Consider the following 20,105-nt stretch of genomic DNA (forward strand, 5'->3'; position numbering starts at 1 on the left):
TACACTTTGGGATGTTTTGTTGTCTTTTTTCATCCCCAAGTAGATAGTTTTATATGTAATTTTGCATGTGATTTCACACACAAACTAGAATGAAAATGATTTGACTGCTACCTCTATACCAGATATAATTGGTTCATGAAGAGAGTAACATTTGGAGTAGTTTTGTGGTTTTGCCACGGTCTTCCTTAAGAACTGTTAGATTCGAATAGAGAGCCCGTTATTGATATTTTCTTTGCCCTTTGATGGAAGGTAATTGAAGTTTTTGTACTTGGTCTTTTAGAATGTGGGCAACATAATGAGAAGGCTGAGTTGAATGAGAATTGCTTTGAAAATGGAAAACACCAAACATGAAGAGCCTTAGAAGTAATATTTTCATACAAAACTTTAAGCTCCCCTAAATGAGGATAAAGATGCAGAGCTATGTTGTTAGAAGGCTGTTTGGGATTGAAGATAATTAAATTATCTTAAGTGGGCTAGAGGAAAAGTATTAAGTATTTTGTAATAAAATTATCGCTATTCTGTGATAATACTAGTTTATCTCATAACCACATATCAGTGACTATAACCACATGTCAAGCACAATTATACGTATATTCTGTTTTGAAAATTAGTTTTAATGTTTAAATGTCACCTTGAATTCGACCTACTAAATCTTAAAAGTTGTAATCAGTTGCTTCAACATAGGAATTAATGATAGAAATCTGAACTAATTGCAGTTATCAACATCCTATCAACTCTCTAGTCATTAACATACAGTATAAAAGCTCTGAGTGTAAAATGTGATTTTTTACAACATGCAATAGCCTGTACACTTAACATAAAATTGATGTCTCTTTTCGTGTGATCACCTGATGAAACTCGGTTTTACAAATTCTAATGAGGCTGGACTTCCCAGGTATTTAAAAAATCCTTTCAGCAAGTGAATCTGGCTCTTCTTAATGGTAGCACATCTTGATATTTTAGGCAAAGATGAAACCCATCAAGCCCTAAACCCAGTGACTCAGAGGGTGACCAATGAGGGCCAGTGCTGTCTCAAGTCAAAAGTGTGTAGTGACTATGAGTAATGAAATGGATTCCGTTGCATCACTAATAACTGGATTCTGAGTCCAGTTCCAAAATAAGATACCCACAAAGAATTTAAAGCAGGATAGTCTTATCAAAATACACACACACATACACACACTCATTCCCTTATAGAGACTTTTAGCAATCATTTTCTTATTTGAGGTTTTGTATGTATTTATTTTTATTTATTTATATTTATTGTTGGAAGTGTTACACATGTCCCCTTTTTCCTCCCCATTGACCCCCTCTACCCTGCTCATGCCCCCTCCCAAGGCCTTCAACCCACTATTGTCTGTCTATGGGTTACAGGTATATGCATATAAATTCTTTGGTTAATCTCTTCCCGCCACCCCCCTTTCCTCTAAAATTCATCCATCTGTTGCATGTTTCAGTGTCTCTGGGAACAAAATAAACTGATGAACAGGTAGATCCAGAGGCTTTGCATGTATTTAAAACAAAAGACTCAGCACAGTGTTTCAGAGCGTGAGCTCCCAGGTCATACACTTGGGATTGGATCGTAGCTTTATGAACAAATTTACCTGGTTAATCTATATACATTCTTAATCACCTTTACTGGAGTCAATTTACATATAATAAAAAACACCATTTTAAGCATACAAATGTTTGCATGCGTGTGACCATCGCCACAATCAAAGTATAGAACATTTCTGTCACCCAGAAAGTTCTTTTGTGCTCTTTCTCATCCCTTAGCTCGCCCCCGCCCCCGCCCCCACCCACCCTATGCAAGTACTTTCTGTCACTATAGATTAGGTTGTCTTTTGTAGGGGTTCATTCCTTTTTATTGTTAAATAGTATTTCACAATTAGACTAATACCCCAATTTGTGTACTTGCTTTTTCATGGGCGGTTTTATTTCTAGTTTGGGGTTGTTGTAAAACTTGTATGAACGATTTGTGTGGACAAATTAAAACTTTTTAAATATCCGACAGTGAGCAAAGGGCCCTCTAATTTAACAGAGACCCTGAGGTGCGAGGAAGCAATCCGAATGACTAGCCGGATGTAGAGCATTGCAGGCCTGCATACAGCATAGACACGGGCTGGGTCAAGGAAAAGCTAGGAGGCCATCCTTACTGGCATGGCGTGGACAAAGGGAAGAATGAGGAAAATTGTATCCTATACAGAATTTAACCTAGTATGCACTCAGGTAAAATTATCATCTACATTGTCATGCATCATTCTTGCACAACATTTAGTATTGGATTGATAAACAGTTACTATTCTGTTAAGATTTTTGTATGATAAAAATTGAGCATATGTATGTATGAGTCGTGGCCATTAACATGCTGTGTATAGCTTAGAAATGAAACGCTCCCTATTACTTTCAAATATTAGGTGTACTACTATATATTCTTACATTTCTTGGAACACGTCTGTTTTCATCTTTGTGATCTCTTATCTAATCTGGGTTATAGTTTTCATTTGTCAATGATTCTAGTTGATGATTCTGGTTAAAGGGTTAGCTTCCTTCATTGCGTTCTCTGTTGTTTTTTTTCTGTAATACTGCTTAGATTCCAATAAACAATCAATGGGCTCTAAAGTATTGGAGAAAACATAACCAGCTGTTCCTTAATGAGATACATTAATGTCACATACATAACCTAGGTCAGAAACATACATACGTCTAAGAGGGTGGAAGATGTTTGAGAATTTTGAGTTACTGTTGGGAACCGAAGCTGGTCTAAAATAGTTTCAACAGCATTTACTCAGTTTAAACAGATTTTGTAGATTTGCATTTCTTGGAGGATTGGGGATTAAAACTGGATGAGACAGCTATGGCAAAGGCGCAACAGACAGGGTGAGGGACAAGAGGGTTCACTGTGCAGAAAGGGCAGGTATAGTGTGATGAGGAAAGGAATTGAAAAGCCCGGTTGGCGTGGCTCAGTAGTTGAACATCTGAGTATCGACCTATGCACCAGGAGGTCACAGTTTGAATCCTAGTCAGGGCACATGCCTAGGGTGGGGGGCATGCAGGAAGGAGACAGCCAGTCAATGATTCTTTCTCATCATTGATGTTTTTATCTCTCTCTTCCTCTCCCTTCCTCTCTGAAATCAATTTAAAAAAAAACATTTAAAAAAAATAAAAAGAAAGTAATTGAAAAGAACTGACAGCAAAGCAATTTGAATCCTAGAATTAGGCATTCTCTTTTGATTTAAAAAACATTTTGGAGCCACTGCAGTGATTTTGAGAAAGTGAGTTGGGTTGTAGTAATGACTTTCAAACAAGTTGATTCTACTTGCTTATCTGATGTCAGAGTTTTATTTCTTAAACTGATGGTGTGAATCCAGTGGTTCTATGATATGTCCTACCACATGACACGTCTATAAGAAAATGATTTGCTAAAATGGATGAAAATTCTCTTGCACTGATCATTTTATATTATCTTGGCTTGTAGCTGTGTATTTCTGACTTAAGGACTGTGACATTCAATGAAAATTTTTATCATCTCTTGGCCTCCTTCTAACTGAGAGTTACAGGGTTGGATATATAATCATCTTTGCTAAATTCTTTTTTTTTTTTCAAAGAAGTAAAAGAAATGCTTTCTGAAATTGCTTTTTAATAAACCCAAGGCAAAGGGTGTGGTGTCAATATTGCTTCTTGAAAAATATCAGGTCAGAAATGGTTCTTTGAGGAGGCTTCCCAAATTTCCTTTGACCGAAGTCTTTTTGCTGGTTGTTATTGTTCGCCATGACCTTCAGGAAGCCACTTCACGTCCCATATTTGGATTCTTTTTCACATACAGTTGCAGTCTTTGTGTTAGCCAAGTGACCTTGCAGAGATTTAAAGAAAGCAAGTAACGTAATTCTGGTGAACCTCTTGAGTTGCTGTAAGACAGTTGCCGGTAGTGTGACAAAAGCGTTTCCAGTTTAGGAATTACTTTCTCTCTTGTTTAAGGTTTACGTATCTATTCTTTTTCTTGGCCGTGAAGCAAACTTATTATGGTCAATAGTCCTAGAAAGCAGCATTGATTTTTTGAACCCGCTAGAGGCTGCAATGTGTGTGCTTTCTTAATATAGTGTTTGAGATGGTTTTGTCTGGAAATTGTTGGCATCTTTTCATCTTTTACCCTCAGAAGTATCTTCAGAGTCAAGGCAAAAGATATGTGTCCAGCTTTGTTCTAGAATTCAATATTGTGTATCTTAGAAGCCTAAACCCACCCCTGAATTTCAGCCACATATGATGAAAGAATCCGAGGAGATGGCTAAAAATTGCAAGAAATGTGTAGGATTGTGTAATATGACTGCCATTGTGACACTGATATCCAGCCTGTGATCCACTCACCAAGCCATGTGCCCAGAATGGGATGAAGTCTGCGTTAAAGAGGTACCTTACCCAGCTGGTGTAGGCTCAGTGGTTGAGCGTCGACCTATGAACCAGGAGGTCACGGTTCAATTCCTGGTCAGGGCACATGCTCAGTTGTGGGCTCAGTTGATGATTCTCTCCCATCATTGATGTTTATAACTCTCTTCCCTTCTCCCTACCTCTCTGAAATGAATTTTAAAAAAAAGAGGTACCTTTCTGTAATTAGGTCCCACCTGAGTAGCCTTCTTGCATAGAATTCTGTTATTATTTCTCCCTTAATTATCAAAAGCATAGGCATATTTTAAAAGGTATCTATTGAAAGATGGCTTGTTCTTTTTAACCTTTGCCAATTGCTTCAACCTGGACATACACAGAAACTTCATGAGCCAAGTAACTCAGTGATACCAGACTCAAATAGAGTTTTCCAATATCTGGGATGATTTCATCACTATCTTTATTGCCAGCTTTCTAGACAAAGTTTGAAATAAAACCTTAGAATGTTAAGTGCGTGTCTCGAGTGCTGAGCTCAAATCGATTATTCATTTCATATTCTTTTTACGTTCTCCCTTTCTTTGTGACCAAAAATGATTGAAGCTGCATGAATTCAAATGTGTAATTATTTCATGGGGGGCCAGCAGATCTGGGGTAATGAGACCTTGTGAATATTGTCAATTGCAGGATGCATGAGCACAGACAGGAGGCAGTGGTGAAAAGGCTTTATCGTGATCATCATCATGCTGTCTAGTGAAGGAGCTCCCAACAGACCCTCTTTTCCTTCAAGGAATAGAGCTTTCGGTGTGAAAGGGAAGATGTGATTGAGGCACACAGGAGAAGCCGTTATTGGAATTAGTGCACACACATCAGTTTGGACTCTGGCCTGAGTATTCCCAGCGCAGACAGCAGCACCCGCTCTCGTCCCCATCCCCCATCAGAGAGGGGGCTCTCCCTGGCTGTGCCCACACAGAGACCATGGGAAATAGGCCCTGCTCTAGCTTTGAAAGCTGGTTCAGGAGCAGTGAGGTAGCTCACATGAGCATGAGACAAAAGGGCCTCATGATTACATCTTTTTAAAGTACAAGTTTACTAAAGATGGCCTTAGTCCTCCTCTCTCTCTCTCTCTCTCTCTCTCTCTCTCTCTCTCTCTCTCTCTCTCTCTCTCTCTCTCTCTCCAGGGAGATCTTTATATTGGTGCCAGTGTTTATAATATAAACCAGACCCAAAGATTCCAAAAGAAGTCCTGAAAATTAATCCTGCCCTAGCTCTCCGCGTGGCTTGCTAAGGCCACTGCATCTAGCGAGGTACAGTTACATGCCAGGCGATTGCTTTGCAGAATCCATCTGGATCCATCTTCTGTGAAATAAATAGATCCAGACTTTTAGTTTTCTTAGAATCTCAATTCATACTCTTTACACATGGTCACATCTTGCTAGCCTTAGGCATTTTAAAGCAATTAAATTTCTACCACACATCCCAATAATGGCTTCAACAGGCTTCATTTTATGGTATTAGACCAGAAGACAAGGTACACCCATAAGTTTCCAGAGTCATCTTTGAAAGAGTCAAAAAGAAGGCCATTTTAATCGCTGCTGGATGGTAACAAATGGGAAGTTGCTCTTTGCCACTCAGTGCCATTCTTCCATCTGTGCATGCCTGGTTAGCTCTAGTAATAAAGAATGTTTTTAAAGCCTAACCATGAATAGAAAATAAAGTATCTTTTCCATATTAATATGATCTCTACACTAAGTTAAAACCCCTGCTAGCAATGACTGAAGAAGGTCACTTCTCAGCAAGAATTGGGAAAAGGGTTATGGGCCAGATGTTAACTTTCCTTCCAAATCCTACATATTTCTTTTTCTGCGCATGATATTTTAATGAGTTTTGAAGAAGGGAGCAGACTTCAGGCAGATGATTTGCAAAAGGCAAAGAGGATAAACATGGTCCACTGTCCATTTGTGATCTATAGATAAACACCTGAAATGGTTTATCCCTTTTGCCATCTTGTTATTCTGAGGCTGATTCTTGATTTGAGAAATTCGTTGAAATAAATACTGTGTGTCTTATAGACAATAGTAACCAATGGATACGTATATAAAACAAAGAGATTATGAATACTTGGGATCGAGTCCCTGTGACTTTGGGTGAGTTCTTTTAATGGTCTGAGACTTAAGTTTTTTCAGCTGTAAAATTCGAATGATACTATCTTGCCAATAGGACGGTTGTAAATATTTCATTAGCTAACACATAACAAAATGCATATGTAAGATATTATTTTCACCTCCCCCCCAAAATTTCTTCTAGGCATCTTATTTTGAGATGCATGCTTGATACATTAAATGTACTTCAACTGTAAAAGATTAAGTAAAATAGATTTAAATAGATTAAATGGAAACTTCAGTGCAGTTACTATTGTCAACATTTTAACTAAACATGATTTTGTATCTCAGCTCAGTCACACCCTTATTCTATACTAACAGTGCATAGAACCTAACTCCTTAAGTAAAGTACACCCAAAAAGTAGATACCTAGACCACTTGTGCTTGAAGAGTGCAGGATAATGTATCCCTAGGTTAATTGAGAGAACTGTATCTTCTTAAAATATCTTTATAAGAGAAGCAAAAATGTGTGTGGCATATGAAAAGATGTTGGCATGAGGGAAGGTTGTGAATCATGCCTACAGAGACTCTGCCCCTGGCCCTCTGGGAGAGATGCTAGATAGCCATAATACCCTCAGGAAATGGTTCTCAAAGTGTGAACCAATGGTTCCCTGGTACAACAATATCAGCATCACCTGGGAACTTGTTAGAAAAGCAAATTCTGGACCTTACCTCAACACTACAAACGAATGAATCAGTGGGACTGAGCAGTGTGTGCTTGCACAAGTCCTCAGGTGATTCTGATGCACATTCAAGTTTGGGAACCACTGACCCAACTCACCCACTGTGTGCAATGAATTAGCTTCCTTCCTGTGCATTTGAATGAATGGTGCTAATGAAGTACTATCCTTAGAAGAAATGAAAAACAGTTTTTCAAATCAGCCGAAACCGGTTTGGCTCAGTGGATAGAGAATCGGCCTGCGGACTGAAAGGTCCCGGGTTCGATTCCGGTCAAGGGCATGTACCGTGGTTGCGGGCACATCCCCAGTGGGAAGTGTGAAGGAGGCAGCTGATCGATGTTTCTCTCTCATCGATGTTTCTAACTCTCTATCCCTCTCCCTTCCTTTCTGTGAAATATCAATAAAATATATTTTTTAAAAAAAAACAGTTTTTCAAATCAGTGGGCTTTTTTGGGGTTTTTTTTCTTTGTTTTTGTTTTTGTCATTTAGGTAATGAATCCCATTTGTGAAAGGTGTTCTCCAAACAACCCCACTTCTTGTCAATCACTTAGTCATTTGCTCCCAGCAGTGTTCATGCTCCTTTCTGTCAATTGGACCATAACCCTCTGTTTTCAAAGTTTGTATCCCCCAGCCTGGCGGTGAGAGACCCAAACTTTTCCATCATCCTACGTCCTTAATTCTGTTCTTTACACAACTAAACATTTCCAAGTCATCTAAATTAGCTGCTTCCATTTCCTTGCTGTTCAGTTCCTCTGTAATTCTCTGCAATTTTTTTTCCACTTCTACCTTTGAAGTGAAATTACTCTTTGAGGCTTCAACCAGAAGGCAGCTGCTTGTTTTTCTCGGGGATTTCATGCTTTTGATCTACCCAGTCCAGATCTGCCTTTCCTTGCCTCTCGTGATGCAAACATATAGCCCTGTTTTCCATTGACACTTGACAGATTCTTTCTCTCCCTTCCTTTGACATCAGCCATTCCCTGGGATCCGTTGCTGAGAGGGCAGGACCAAGAGCAGGAGCACCGCCCGCTTGCTCTCTCTGGCAGGTGCGCTCTCCCTCCCTGACACATCCTCTTAAGGTCACTGCTTTTCTTTCACACGGCTGCCTTCCTTTCCACTGCAAGCGCTCCCTCCTTATTAATGACTAGAGGTCCAGTGTACGAATTCTTGCACTGTGGGGTGGGGGGAGGGGAGTTCCTCAGCCCGGCCTGCGCCCTTTTGCAGTCCGGGAGCCCTTGAGGGGACATCCTTAGTGCTGCCACAGAGGCAGGCCGCTGCACTCGCCAGCTGTGAGCCAGGCTTGTGGCTGAGCAGCGCTGCACGCTGACCACCAGGGGGTAGCTCCTGCATTGAGCATCTGCCCCCTGGTGGTTAGTGTGTGTCATAGCGACCGGTCGTTCTGCCCTTCAGTCAATTTGCATATTACCCTTTTATTATATAGATTTTCAGCTCTACATCTTCAAGACTGATGCCATCTATTACCAATCTTGAATCTCTGCAAAAGGCTCTCCCTATGTCATTTAAGACTCAGAACTCCTGAAACAATCCATGAAACATCTTTTACAAAACATTGCCCTAAAACTTTCTGGACTCTCAATTAAATGATGCCCTTTCCTTGATCATTGGCTACTCATTGCCTCCAATTAAATTCATCCATATGATTCCAAGCCCTCACGGCTTCCTTGAGGAACACACCAGTCCCAATGTCCTGTTGCGTTACTGACCTCCATTTATACCTCCAGGAGTCCAAATCTTTCTTAAGAATTTAAGAACCATCTCTAGTCTTATTTCTTCTAAGAGCATATACAGTCCTCATTAATGGCTGACTTTTTTGAGATTTTTACAGAAATTTTCTTCTTATTGCCCCTTAAGCCTAAAAGCTATTTGAGTTTTGGGTAAATAAAAAGGAATGTTCTGATAAGCCTTATGGAGTACTTGATACTAGTAAGGATAAGTGTTAGCTTTCTTCCCAATGAAAAGGTGATATTTCCAATCGCAGGAAATAATTTCTTCTTTGCTGTCACTCTTCTTTGTGCTTTGTGATCATCACATCACCAGTGGGTGTTGCTGCCATGTCAGGTGAGCCACAGGTGTGTGGAAGGGTGAAAAATAACTGTATCTTTGTAACCACTGTTAGCCACTGAGTGTGAAAAGGGACTCACTTGAAATAAATTCATCTAGATTTTCTATTTCTTTCTTTTATGAGAATTTAAGGAAAAAGAAAAGGGAAAATTAAATGAAGAATTACCTTAAAAAAATGAATAATTCACTAATAAGAGTTTTGGCTGCCTACTCATCAAGATCCCAGTCTGGCATCTATTTGCTTAGGTTGTACACCAAGATCTAGGCTGGGGAGTTGACATATGGCCAATCCAATCTTCAATTAACTTTTACCCAAAAGCCCTTATAATACATTTTTTATCTTTTTCTCATCTCTGTCCAAATAAGTTTAGTTTCCTAAGAATAAGCACAGTTGTGAACTGCACATGCCCTGGGATCCATGGCTAGGTCTCACCAAGTTGGAAAAATAGTTTTCCTACCTCCATTCAAGAATTACTAGTCAATTACCTTAAGCGAATTTCCTGCTTATTATAACCATATTGAAGCAAATGAAAGAGGAATGTCCAGAGAAAAGAAGAAAATAATTTGACATTTTTTTACAATGAAAAGAAAGAAGGCATATCACCTTATCTCTAAATAAAAAAAATAGTAAATATGCATTTTTATATATGTATATAACATCTAATAGTGTATATGTACATCCATATGTAAGGAAGTACATTGTACATGGAAAAGGACTCAGCTGTGTTTTCCTAAAATCTCCTTAATGTGTCTCTGTAATGACGAGCCTGTCTGAGTACCTACAGCTGCTGACTGAATCCATCCCGAGCGGAGCTTTGAAGTGCAGATCCACAGACAGCCAAGTATCAGTGTCTGGAAACCTTCCCCATGCAAGTCCTCAGCAGCACTGGTGGCGGCTGGCACATTTGGATCTGGCTGGCGTTGTTACTAGAGCCGAGATGTTAGGAAGAGCAAGGGGAAAATAAAAACAAACCGTGCCGAGGCAGGCAGGTGCGGGCTGCTCCGCTTTCCTGCCCTGAGGGAGCCTGCGTTTTGCATTGTGCTGCGGGAGAGAGCAGGGCAACTGACGTGCTGACCTCCAAGAAGCCTATTATGTGCCTTTCACGTTGAAATCTGAAAGGATCCCTAATGGAGAGATGGATGCAGGAGAAAGGCAGGGAAAAAGGGAAAGGGTCGGGTCATTCTGGAAGCATCCTGGCTTTCATCTCTCCCCCATGTTTAGGTGAAGAAATGCTGATGCGGGAGGCCGAAGAGCACTAGGTGCCACTCTTCATCGTTATGCGTCTTCCATTCTACGTGGTGATAATTTGCTGTTCCACTTTACTTTGAAAAGGCAGGACTCGTGTGTTGACATTACGCATGTGGGACGGGGCACCTAAGGAAAGTGTCGCAGGCCCTCTCACGTTTCACACACACACCCCCTCCCGTTCTGCACATTTGGCTGGTTTGATGAATAGGTACGGGAAGCACAGTGTCCCTGGCAGGAGCTGTAATTTCAGAGCAGGTGGCTTAGCGCCTTGAGGATCAAAGCCCCCGAGGCTGCTAGGACTGCACAGGTGCAAGGGCCCTTTGATCTCGGGTTGGAGTTTCTACCCACCCGCAGATCAAGCAGCACCCCCCATACAGGAATTAGTGTAACTACCCTTTAGTCTGGTGGTGGCGTGTAGGTAGATGAGAGCAACCACAGCCGGCTTGCTGGCAAGCACCCGAGAACAAGCGAGAGAACAAGCGATCGGGGTTGGCTTTTCGTTCTCCCTAGCTCTGCTCTCACCCCTCATCCCCTGCGCATTTACCACCAATGCCCATCCGTGCTGACCACTCACCCACACTCCACCCACCCCAGGGCTGCTGCCTTTCCTTGCTGCCCAGTGAACCACGGGCAGACCTGCTGATTTGTTAACAAGAAGGCTCCGTCCTGGCCCCCGGAATGTTCTGAAGCCCCCGCGTACCCCAAGGCACAAATTAATCACTTTCGCCTTGAGGTCATCTTACCTGACTGAACGTTGGCTGACGTGTATTAAGTACTTTGTGCACGCCAGGCTCCGTTAGGTTTCTTCATCTCCGTTGTCTTTTTTACTGATTTCTTACTCATTTGAAGTCTTTTTTTTTTTTTTAATATACTGACCGGGATTACACAGTTAGTGCTTTTTTTTTATTATTTAGTGAAATCGTGCAATTATTCTTGTCTCATCCCCCTGCCTAACTCAGAACACAAAATCGTTTTGTCTTTCTTTTGGATCCTCACTGTGTTGAATACATAGAGTAGGTACTACACACACACACACACACACACACACACACACACACACCAGCCCCCAAATGGCATGATAATGTGGGTGAAGTGTATTTGAAATTGACACTTTCTAATAAGTAATTAAACTCAATTGATCGACGTGTTCCATATCTTGGTGATTATGTGCATCTTAAAGAACACAAATCTAAGTTCAGGTTGTAAACCAGTTACTAGTGTATTGATAGTAAAAGGTGCAAGTTCTAGTTACTAGTTTATTGATAGTAAAAGGTGCCTCTCCCGACAGCATTGCATTACCGCCTCAGTTCCACGTAGGGTGGCCCCTCTCTTGGTTTGCCCATGAATGAGGGGTTTCCTGAGACACAGGACTTTGGTTACTAAAACCAGGACCACTGTAGACAAACCCAGGCATTTAGGGATGCTAGTTGTGAGAAATTATTTCCGTAGTGGGAGAAATTGGCTGGACTGCTATAGTAAATGGACAGCTGTCATTTAGTTGCACTTTTTCAGTAACAGGCACGATTTGACATTTCCCATAGGACCCTTGTACAGAGTGTGTGTTGTTGCTCGCCTGCCCTGTTTTACACTGGATGCTGCATAACATTGTTCGTGCACCTGACAGCTGGTAGCAGAAAGGCTTGCTTTGGGAAGCTCGAAAACTTTTTAAAAATCCTTTTTTAACCAATTCCTTTATTGTATATAGAGTGCTTTACTAATAGTCATTTTAGAGTCATCATGAAATGGCCATTCAGTGTAATATTGAAAAAGAAAAAAGGATTTAAAGTAGCTGGCTCCAGTAAGGATAGTCCTCTGAAAGAGATGGAAATGTACCAAATTGCCTTGGTTACAGTTTCCTGTGCTCGGAAACTTCTAATTTTTTTTTTCTGCTGAGCTCTCTAGATTTCCTTTAGAATCAAGTTTTTAGTCCTCCTAGCTAGAACTGTTATTTAAATTAGCTGTGTCTTCTTTCAAACTATGCAATAATCTGCTTGCTGCTCAGTGATTAGCTTCTCTCAGCGCTTCTGATCTCATCAGAAAATGAAAATATACCTGCTGGAGAATACTATCTATTTTCCTGCCTTTTCTTGTCCATCTGACTTGGTCCAAGCAGAGACACCTTTAGATACCTTTGAATAAAAACTAGCTCCACTTCTGGCATAAGACAATCCCACATTTTTTTTTTTTTTTAGTTTATCTGCATAGACAGTCGTGCAAACTAATAGAACAAATATAATGTTATGCAAGTTTTTCAGATTCTCTTTATTAAGCTTGTCCAACATCATTTTACCAAGGAATACATTTACTTTCTGAAATACGCTTCAATAATGTTGTTTCAAGATTGATATTACCCTGTATACATGCCTGTTCCCTCAATATCTTTCCGAATGTTGATTTTGAATCTTAACTAATGTTATAACTACAGCTTGCGTATTCACTGCCAACACACAGAGGAGTGAAAAATTCTGCTTGAACCGGAGGGATGCTGCTCACACCAATGTATAGTACTCTGACGTCATAGAATTCTGTATTTTACTCAGTGTTTGTGCGGAAAGGGTCCCACTTGATTGGCATAAAGTGATTTTCAGGCTCAGGTTTTTCTCTGAGCGTGGCATGAGAAGTGTGCATGAATAGAGCTCCTGTGGCTGTGGAACACTGTATCACAGCTGTTTGCATGGTATATTTGCTATAACCATAAAATTTTTAAATGTGACTGTTGGCTCTATAGTTGAATAAAGGTTGGGGTGTGTTAATGATGACTTTATAGGAGTCAACAGTAAAAAGAATAGACCCCCATTTCCCCTTACAATTCTCCTGTAAACATTTTATGCCACATGGTGAATTAAACACAATGCCTCCTATCAGTTGCATGCATTGCCTTCACCTATATTCACAGAAGCTAACCTTGAAGCCAGGTGCTCCATGGCCACTGGAGGGCAATCATAGTCCTCCTGGCCCATCCTGGTCACAGTGTGATGGGCGAGACAGACCAAATGGTCACCCAGAGGAAGATCAGTGTTTCTGAATTTATAGGTCATTTTAGAATGAAAACTTTCTCTTTAACAATTATTATGTCAATTGTAATTATATTTCAAAAAATGGTTAGTGCCTCCAAACTATTTAATGGGTATTTCCCCGTCTGACACATGTTTTCGAAGGAGTTTATCTGCCCAGCACATTCGTTGTGTAATTATTTTCTCATTAGTACTTACCAAAAACCAAATAAGTGTCCATCAGAATGCTAGCAACCCCCATCCCCACCCCACCCCCAAAAAAGGAAAGATTTTATTTCATTTTTTTCTTAGTCTGTGTATCATGATTGTGGACACATATATAATTTCCAGTATTTTAAAATACTTAAAATCTCCATTAGTGACCCGGTGGCCTTCACTGATGTCATCTAACTCTCTCATTTATGACTATACTAGTCATACATTGTTTTTCTGTTGACTTGCCAGCCTGTAGTTAACTGGAGCCAGTGAGCCCTTTTCTGAACATCTATGTGAGTGTTGTGTGGAGGATAGGAATTGAATTGGAGAAGGAAACAAATGTATGGCCTTCATAAAGACTCAGGGTGCTTTTCTGCTTAACTCCAGTGGTAAACAGGCATGAAGTGTTGGTTGTATCTGATGACTGTGTTAGTGAATGTCCTAATGGCTGTAGGGTGACAGTTATTGGGAGTGGCAGGGAGCGGAGCAGAGCAGCTCAGCTGGAGCCCAGGCAGGCCAGTTCTGCAGACCCTTCAAAGCCCAGGGCCTCTCCACACCTCCACCTACATCTTCCCCACACATTCATATACCAGTCACATCTGTCATCTTTTTCCCCCTCAACTGAGATAAGATAACAAATTGTACTGGTTGGAAACCACTTAACACTAACATGGGGGTGCTTGGGTACTCTGTGGAGTTAGAGAGCCTGGCATATAGCCTCTTTGTCAACAATTTCAGTTCCCCCAAGGAAAGAACATGGGATTTATGTGAACTTTAACAAAAGATCTCCACAATTGGGTTTCCTTAAGCCCAGACTGGACTTTTCTCTTGTACCATGTGGGCCACTCTGTCTCTTATTTAAATAAGGAGGCAAAATTGCTTTGTGTAATATTACATAACTAAAACAAAGCTAATAAAATTGTTCATGGCAGTTACCAATTTGTGATGAAGTTATTGGTGAGTTTTATTTTCTTCTTTTCTGGAAGTCTTTACTAGTTTGTTACAATGAACATGAATTTCTTTTTAATCAAGAAAAAAAATCATTTATAATAAAAGTTGCAAAAGTTCATGTATAAAAATCCTATATATATCTTTGCCATTGCAAAATAATTTTATTCCATTTTATTCATATGTTCTGACTGACTGAACCTGATATTATAATAATGAGCTCTTCCATTTGTATAGTTCCTTGCACAGATTTTCTCATGTGGGACATATACTTAACTTAATAACGGTAATGGGATAGGTAATATATTCCAAAACGAGGAAATGGTGGGGTAGATATTTTATCTTGTTGGCCAAGAATTATGTAATTAACAAATAGCAGAAATAGAGCAATAATTCTTAATCCTAGAACAATTTTCTTTTTTTAAAATGTGTGCTATAATATCTTTTTCCTCCAATATGTATATGTTCTGCTAAATCCCATGAAACATATAAGGAAATATAAGACCCAGTTCCTGCCATCAAGTAGTTTATAATACAGTTGGAGTAAAAATACATATGCTGACAGAGTTAATTATTAATTCAGTTGTTGGCACAGATAAAAAGTACAGTGCATAGTACAGTGCCTGGCACATAGAAGGCACTCAAGAAATGATAGATGGACGGATAGGTGGGTGGGTGGACGGATGAATGGATGGATGGGTGAGTGGATGTGGATGGTTGAATGGATGACTTGGCAGATGGGTTGACTAATTAGAAGTATAGGACTGTAAAGGAGAGAAGTTCACTGATCACAAATGATTGAATTTCAGTAACTATTGATTTTTACAGTCTAGAGATTATTTCAAGAGAAGATAGACTAGCTGGGCCTTCAGGAACTTGTAAGAGTAGAGTATGACTCTTCACCTAGAGTAGTGAAGGAATTCCCGGCCAAGGGCCCAGCATGAGCAAAGTTGGTAAGACAGAATGAGCACGATATGACTGGGAGTGTCAGATCTCCAGAAAAGGAATGACTTTTATAAAGCAAAAGGTTTGGTAAGGAGTTTATTTTGAAAATTGAATGGGATTATATCATAGAACATCTTGAATTTTAAGCTGAAGTATTTAAATAATCCATAAGCCTGGGCAGCTTTAGAAATATTTGCAATAAGTAATTAATGTTATAAGGAAAATGTTTTAGGCAACAAATTTGGTAGAAGTATGACTTTGTATTAAATATAAAGATATGAGACAGTTTAATACACAGTGAATATTTGAAGTATTCAACTGGGATTTTAAAGTATTTTCAGAAAGAACTGCACAAGTTGTTCTTGCTGTATTATCATTAAAATATTCCTGTATGCAATCGAAGTTTCTGAGACAGTTCTGTCAAATTCAGCTTTAGATCAGTAAGTATTCTCATTGAGAACTAAAAGATTACAACATGTGAGGATACGAAGCTGACATAAAAGTTAGAGGTCTCCAAATGTTTCATGAATAATGTTTAATAAATTTTTCATATGCTAGAGGAAAGGTAACAATTTATGTCTTTTGGAATATTCAACCTAACTTCTAGGCATGTCCGAAAATTGGCATTTCTTGCATGTAAGTTCTCATTGCACTAGAAGAAGTCGTATACATCGTCACTTCTCTTTAAACCTATTACTTTATCTTACAAAATTGACGATGTCATCATATGAATACAAGTGGTCTTTGAGCGAACATGTGGGTTAGAATCCAGCCCAACCACTGAATTGTTGGGCAATCCCAGCCAAGTTTCTCTCTGAGCCTCAATTTTCTCATTCATGAATGATTATAATAATAGCATTAACATCTTGATTGTTAGGAGGATCAAATGTAAAAATATACACTTGTGCCTGCCATGTAAGAACAATTCATGAATGACAGTCGTGTTACTAGTAATGATAATCAATGTGATACACATTCAATTTCTTGTTGTGATTGTTTACTTGTCATTGCTATAAAGAAAGCTAGGATCCCTTAGGGTGATGTGTTTTCTCTGCTGAATGAAATTATAGCTCAACATGTATAGCACAGGTTGCTCATAACCACAGCATAGCTGACCAGCTTCTTGCTTTTCGTAGTGAGCCATCTCTATGGATTCGGACTGATGGATGCAGAAGCCATGGTGATGGAGGCAGAGAAGTGGACCACTGTCCCCCAGCAGCATGTGTGTGTAGAAAGCACAGACCGACAAATCAAGTAAGGTTGCCCCAAGTACATAGCACATCAATATCTTGAAAGAGCGCAGTCCAGGGCAAGTGCTCAGGATAGCCCTGTGTTACACATGGAAGCTAAAACCCTGTGTAGTTTTTTTCTAATGTAATTATAAAACTCTAATAGAATGTCTGTGATGCTAAGCTATTAAATCCACGTAGTAGAACCCAAGTATCCTTAAAAGAAAAGCATCTCTTAAAAGGTGATTCGGGGGGAGGGGGGACCCTTGATGGGCGTTCTTAAGACTTCTACTCTATCAGTATATCTACTTGTTGTTATAAGTATTCTTCGTAAGTCAGTGTGCTCCAAGAAACTAAATAGCATGTTCTGGAAACTTAACTCCATACCATGTAGTTCTCCACAGTGGGGGGAATGCACAGTAAATGAGATTGCTGTTTCTTTAGCGATCCCAGGGCCCGTTCCCAGGTTTCACCTGCACAAACTTGAAGGCTGTGCTGACAGGGTTGACTTAGAGAGAATGGGAAGTCTCTCCTCAGTGCTGAATCCACAGAATAGGATACATCTTCATGATTTTATTCGTATTTTGCTTTTGGCTTTCTTTTTTAGAGAGTTGCCTCTCAGAAAAAATACTTATGGACTTTGCTTGTGATAAAACTAGAGCCATTGTAATTCTTGAGAAAATTTGTCAGGAAGCAGAAATAAATGAAGTAAAGTGGTCCCCCCCACTCCCCCCTATTCTTTTGTGGCAAAGAATAACAGAAAATAGATAAAGGAGTGGAAAGTGAGCCAGTATTTATGGAACACTTATTAAGGGCCATGCCAAGTGCTAGAAACTTCATGTATGTTTTCTTATTAAAAGTTTGTAAACATTTGGGTATTACTCCCATTTGACAAATGAGGAAGCAAGATCAGTGGGAATATTTGTTTATTCATTCACAAATTTATTTACCAGTTCGGCAACTATTTTTCTTGTACTTACTGAATAGCAAGCACTGAGCTAGATATTAAGGGGAATGAGAAGTGCTTCCTTCCCTTTGGAGTTTACAGTCTTGTGGGAATCAAATCAAAAAAATATAAGTAAATAATTATAAGTTACAATAAGTGAATGTTGGACATACAAGCGTTAGAAAATAAGCGGTGGGGACGTATTTTTCCTTTGGTTCAATGACAGTCTCAGAGAGTGAAATTTAAGCTTTGACCATGAAGTATCAGCCATAGGAACAGCAGAGGGAAAGAAATAAAAAAGGCCCTGAGTTGGAAAACTATCCCAGAACTTGAACTGATGCCAATGTGGCTGGAGCCCAGTGTTCAAGGGTGGCAATGGCACAGAAAGAAGCTAGTGAAGAAGACAGGAACCTGTGGACAAGAGGAAGTGTGTGCCCCTGGGTTATAGAGTAAGGAAATGGTAGACCAGGGTCAAATCCCAAGGTCATGCTAATCCCCAAGCTTTCACTGTACCATGGTACCCTGTATCAGTGGCTCTCAAAGTATAATTCATAGATCAGCAACTTCTCTACCACCTGGGAACTTGTTAGAAATGTTAATTCTTGGGATCTAACCCAACCTTACTGAATCAGACACTGGGGCCAGGGCCCAGCAATCTGTGTTATAAGCTGAGATTCTTAGGTTGGAGAAACACTACCTGTGTGAAGACAAAAGGCCCTCAATTCCCCCTTTCCTCTCATGCATCTTTCCCGCTGCCTCAAGTGTTAATCCTTTAAATGACCCAATCACTTGGTGATAGCACTGTGTCCTTGAGTGTCCAGCGACCAGCTGCTTGTATTACATTGTGCGATGTCATTCGAGCCTGCAGGCTCTCTTAGCTGAGCTCTGCCAGGGACCTCACTCAAACTCCCTCTCTCTCTGTTGCAGGACAATCCGCCCCAACAGTGCCGTGCGCTCCATCTATAAAGCATCGGGCTGCTCGGATAACCCCAACCACCATGTCAACTACCTGGAGCATGTAGTTGTGCGCATAACCATCACCCATCCCAGGAGGGGTGACCTGGCCATCTACCTGACCTCACCCTCAGGAACCAGGTCCCAGCTTTTGGCCAACAGGTACCATGATAACCTCTGCCCACCAGAGTGTGGGGCACACTGACACTCAGCTGTTCTTTAGGGAGGAAAGGGCAGCTGCTCTCTATTTACTACCCTAAGAACTAACTAAGGGGCACCCAGATGTCATATGGATGGTCACAGCCCTCACTGCCCATACGTAATTAGAGAGTATGAAGCTGCAAAGAACAGTAGCACATATCATAGTTGGGGGATATGAAAGGGATGCTGCAGGAAAATGGAAGGCCACCTGTTGTTCCTTATCCTAAAATGACATATAGAGCCCTAACTCCTTAGGCCTCTGAGATTCTTCCCCCTGTCCTTAAATGTCCGCTGGCATTTGGTACAGATTAGCTGACTTCTCTTGCCCAAGCACTTTCTGAAGTTCAAGGAAATTCTATTTGTTTTAAAAAGGGTACTGGCACATTTTCCCCCACAAACAGTCAATTAGTAAATGTTTTGAGCTTTGCAGGCCATGTTTCTGTTATAGCTACTCAACTTTGCCATTAGAGTGCAAAAGCCACTGTAGATGATATAAATGGATGGGCATGGCTGTGGTCCAGTAAAACTCTATTTACAGAACAGGCAGAGGGCAGATGTGGCTTGAGGAAGCTGTGTAGTTGGCTGACCCCTATTTTAAAGGCTGGCCCTTTGGACTTTATTGCCCTAAAGGGCACTCAGTTTCTCTTCTTAGCCTTGTCACTTCTCCCCACTCCCTGTGCCAGAATCCTGATAAAAGGCCAGAACGTTCTAGCCCAAGCTTTCTTTGCCCCACTGGTTTTTTGAGTGGTTGAGAACATGGGCGGGGGTGGGTGCTTGTCAACAGGTGGGACCTGATGGGAAAATATCAGGTTGTCCTATACACCTCATTCCCATTACGGTTCTAAAGTACAAACCACAAGCAGAAAGGAGCCTTAAAAGAGTCTTTAATTTTATGTTTTTCTCAAAGAGGCACTTTTAATGGGAGTAAAAACCTCATCATCAATGGCACATAGAGTCCAAATGAAAGCCAACCTGGTCTGTAGACACAGCTACCTGTCCACGTGCCAGGGGACCCTGGCAGCGGGGGTCTTTGTTAGCAGATTAACAACAAGCCAGAGGACGTGAGAAGCTGGGAGCCAGTGCAGGCCTGCAGATCCGAAGTGAACCTTGGCAGTTGCCATTTGCT

The 20,105-nt window shown here is 40.5% G+C and overlaps 1 protein-coding gene across 4 annotated transcripts in view; it reads left to right on the forward strand.

The window, feature by feature from the left end:
* PCSK5 (proprotein convertase subtilisin/kexin type 5) overlaps positions 1-20,105 on the forward strand; it is a gene marked incomplete at its 3' end in the record, with an annotated part of 433,646 nt that overhangs the window by 227,817 nt on the left and 185,724 nt on the right. For all 4 annotated transcript variants that reach the window (XM_080668429.1, XM_080668430.1, XM_080668431.1 and 1 more), the window contains exons 11-12: positions 16,786-16,903; positions 18,752-18,940. In XM_080668429.1, the coding sequence (XP_080524555.1) occupies positions 16,786-16,903; positions 18,752-18,940 (307 nt within the window). The remainder of the gene's footprint in view (positions 1-16,785; positions 16,904-18,751; positions 18,941-20,105) is intronic.

This window comes from Plecotus auritus, assembly GCF_963455305.1.
Source record: "Plecotus auritus genome assembly, chromosome: 5".
Lineage (NCBI taxonomy): Eukaryota > Metazoa > Chordata > Mammalia > Chiroptera > Vespertilionidae > Plecotus > Plecotus auritus.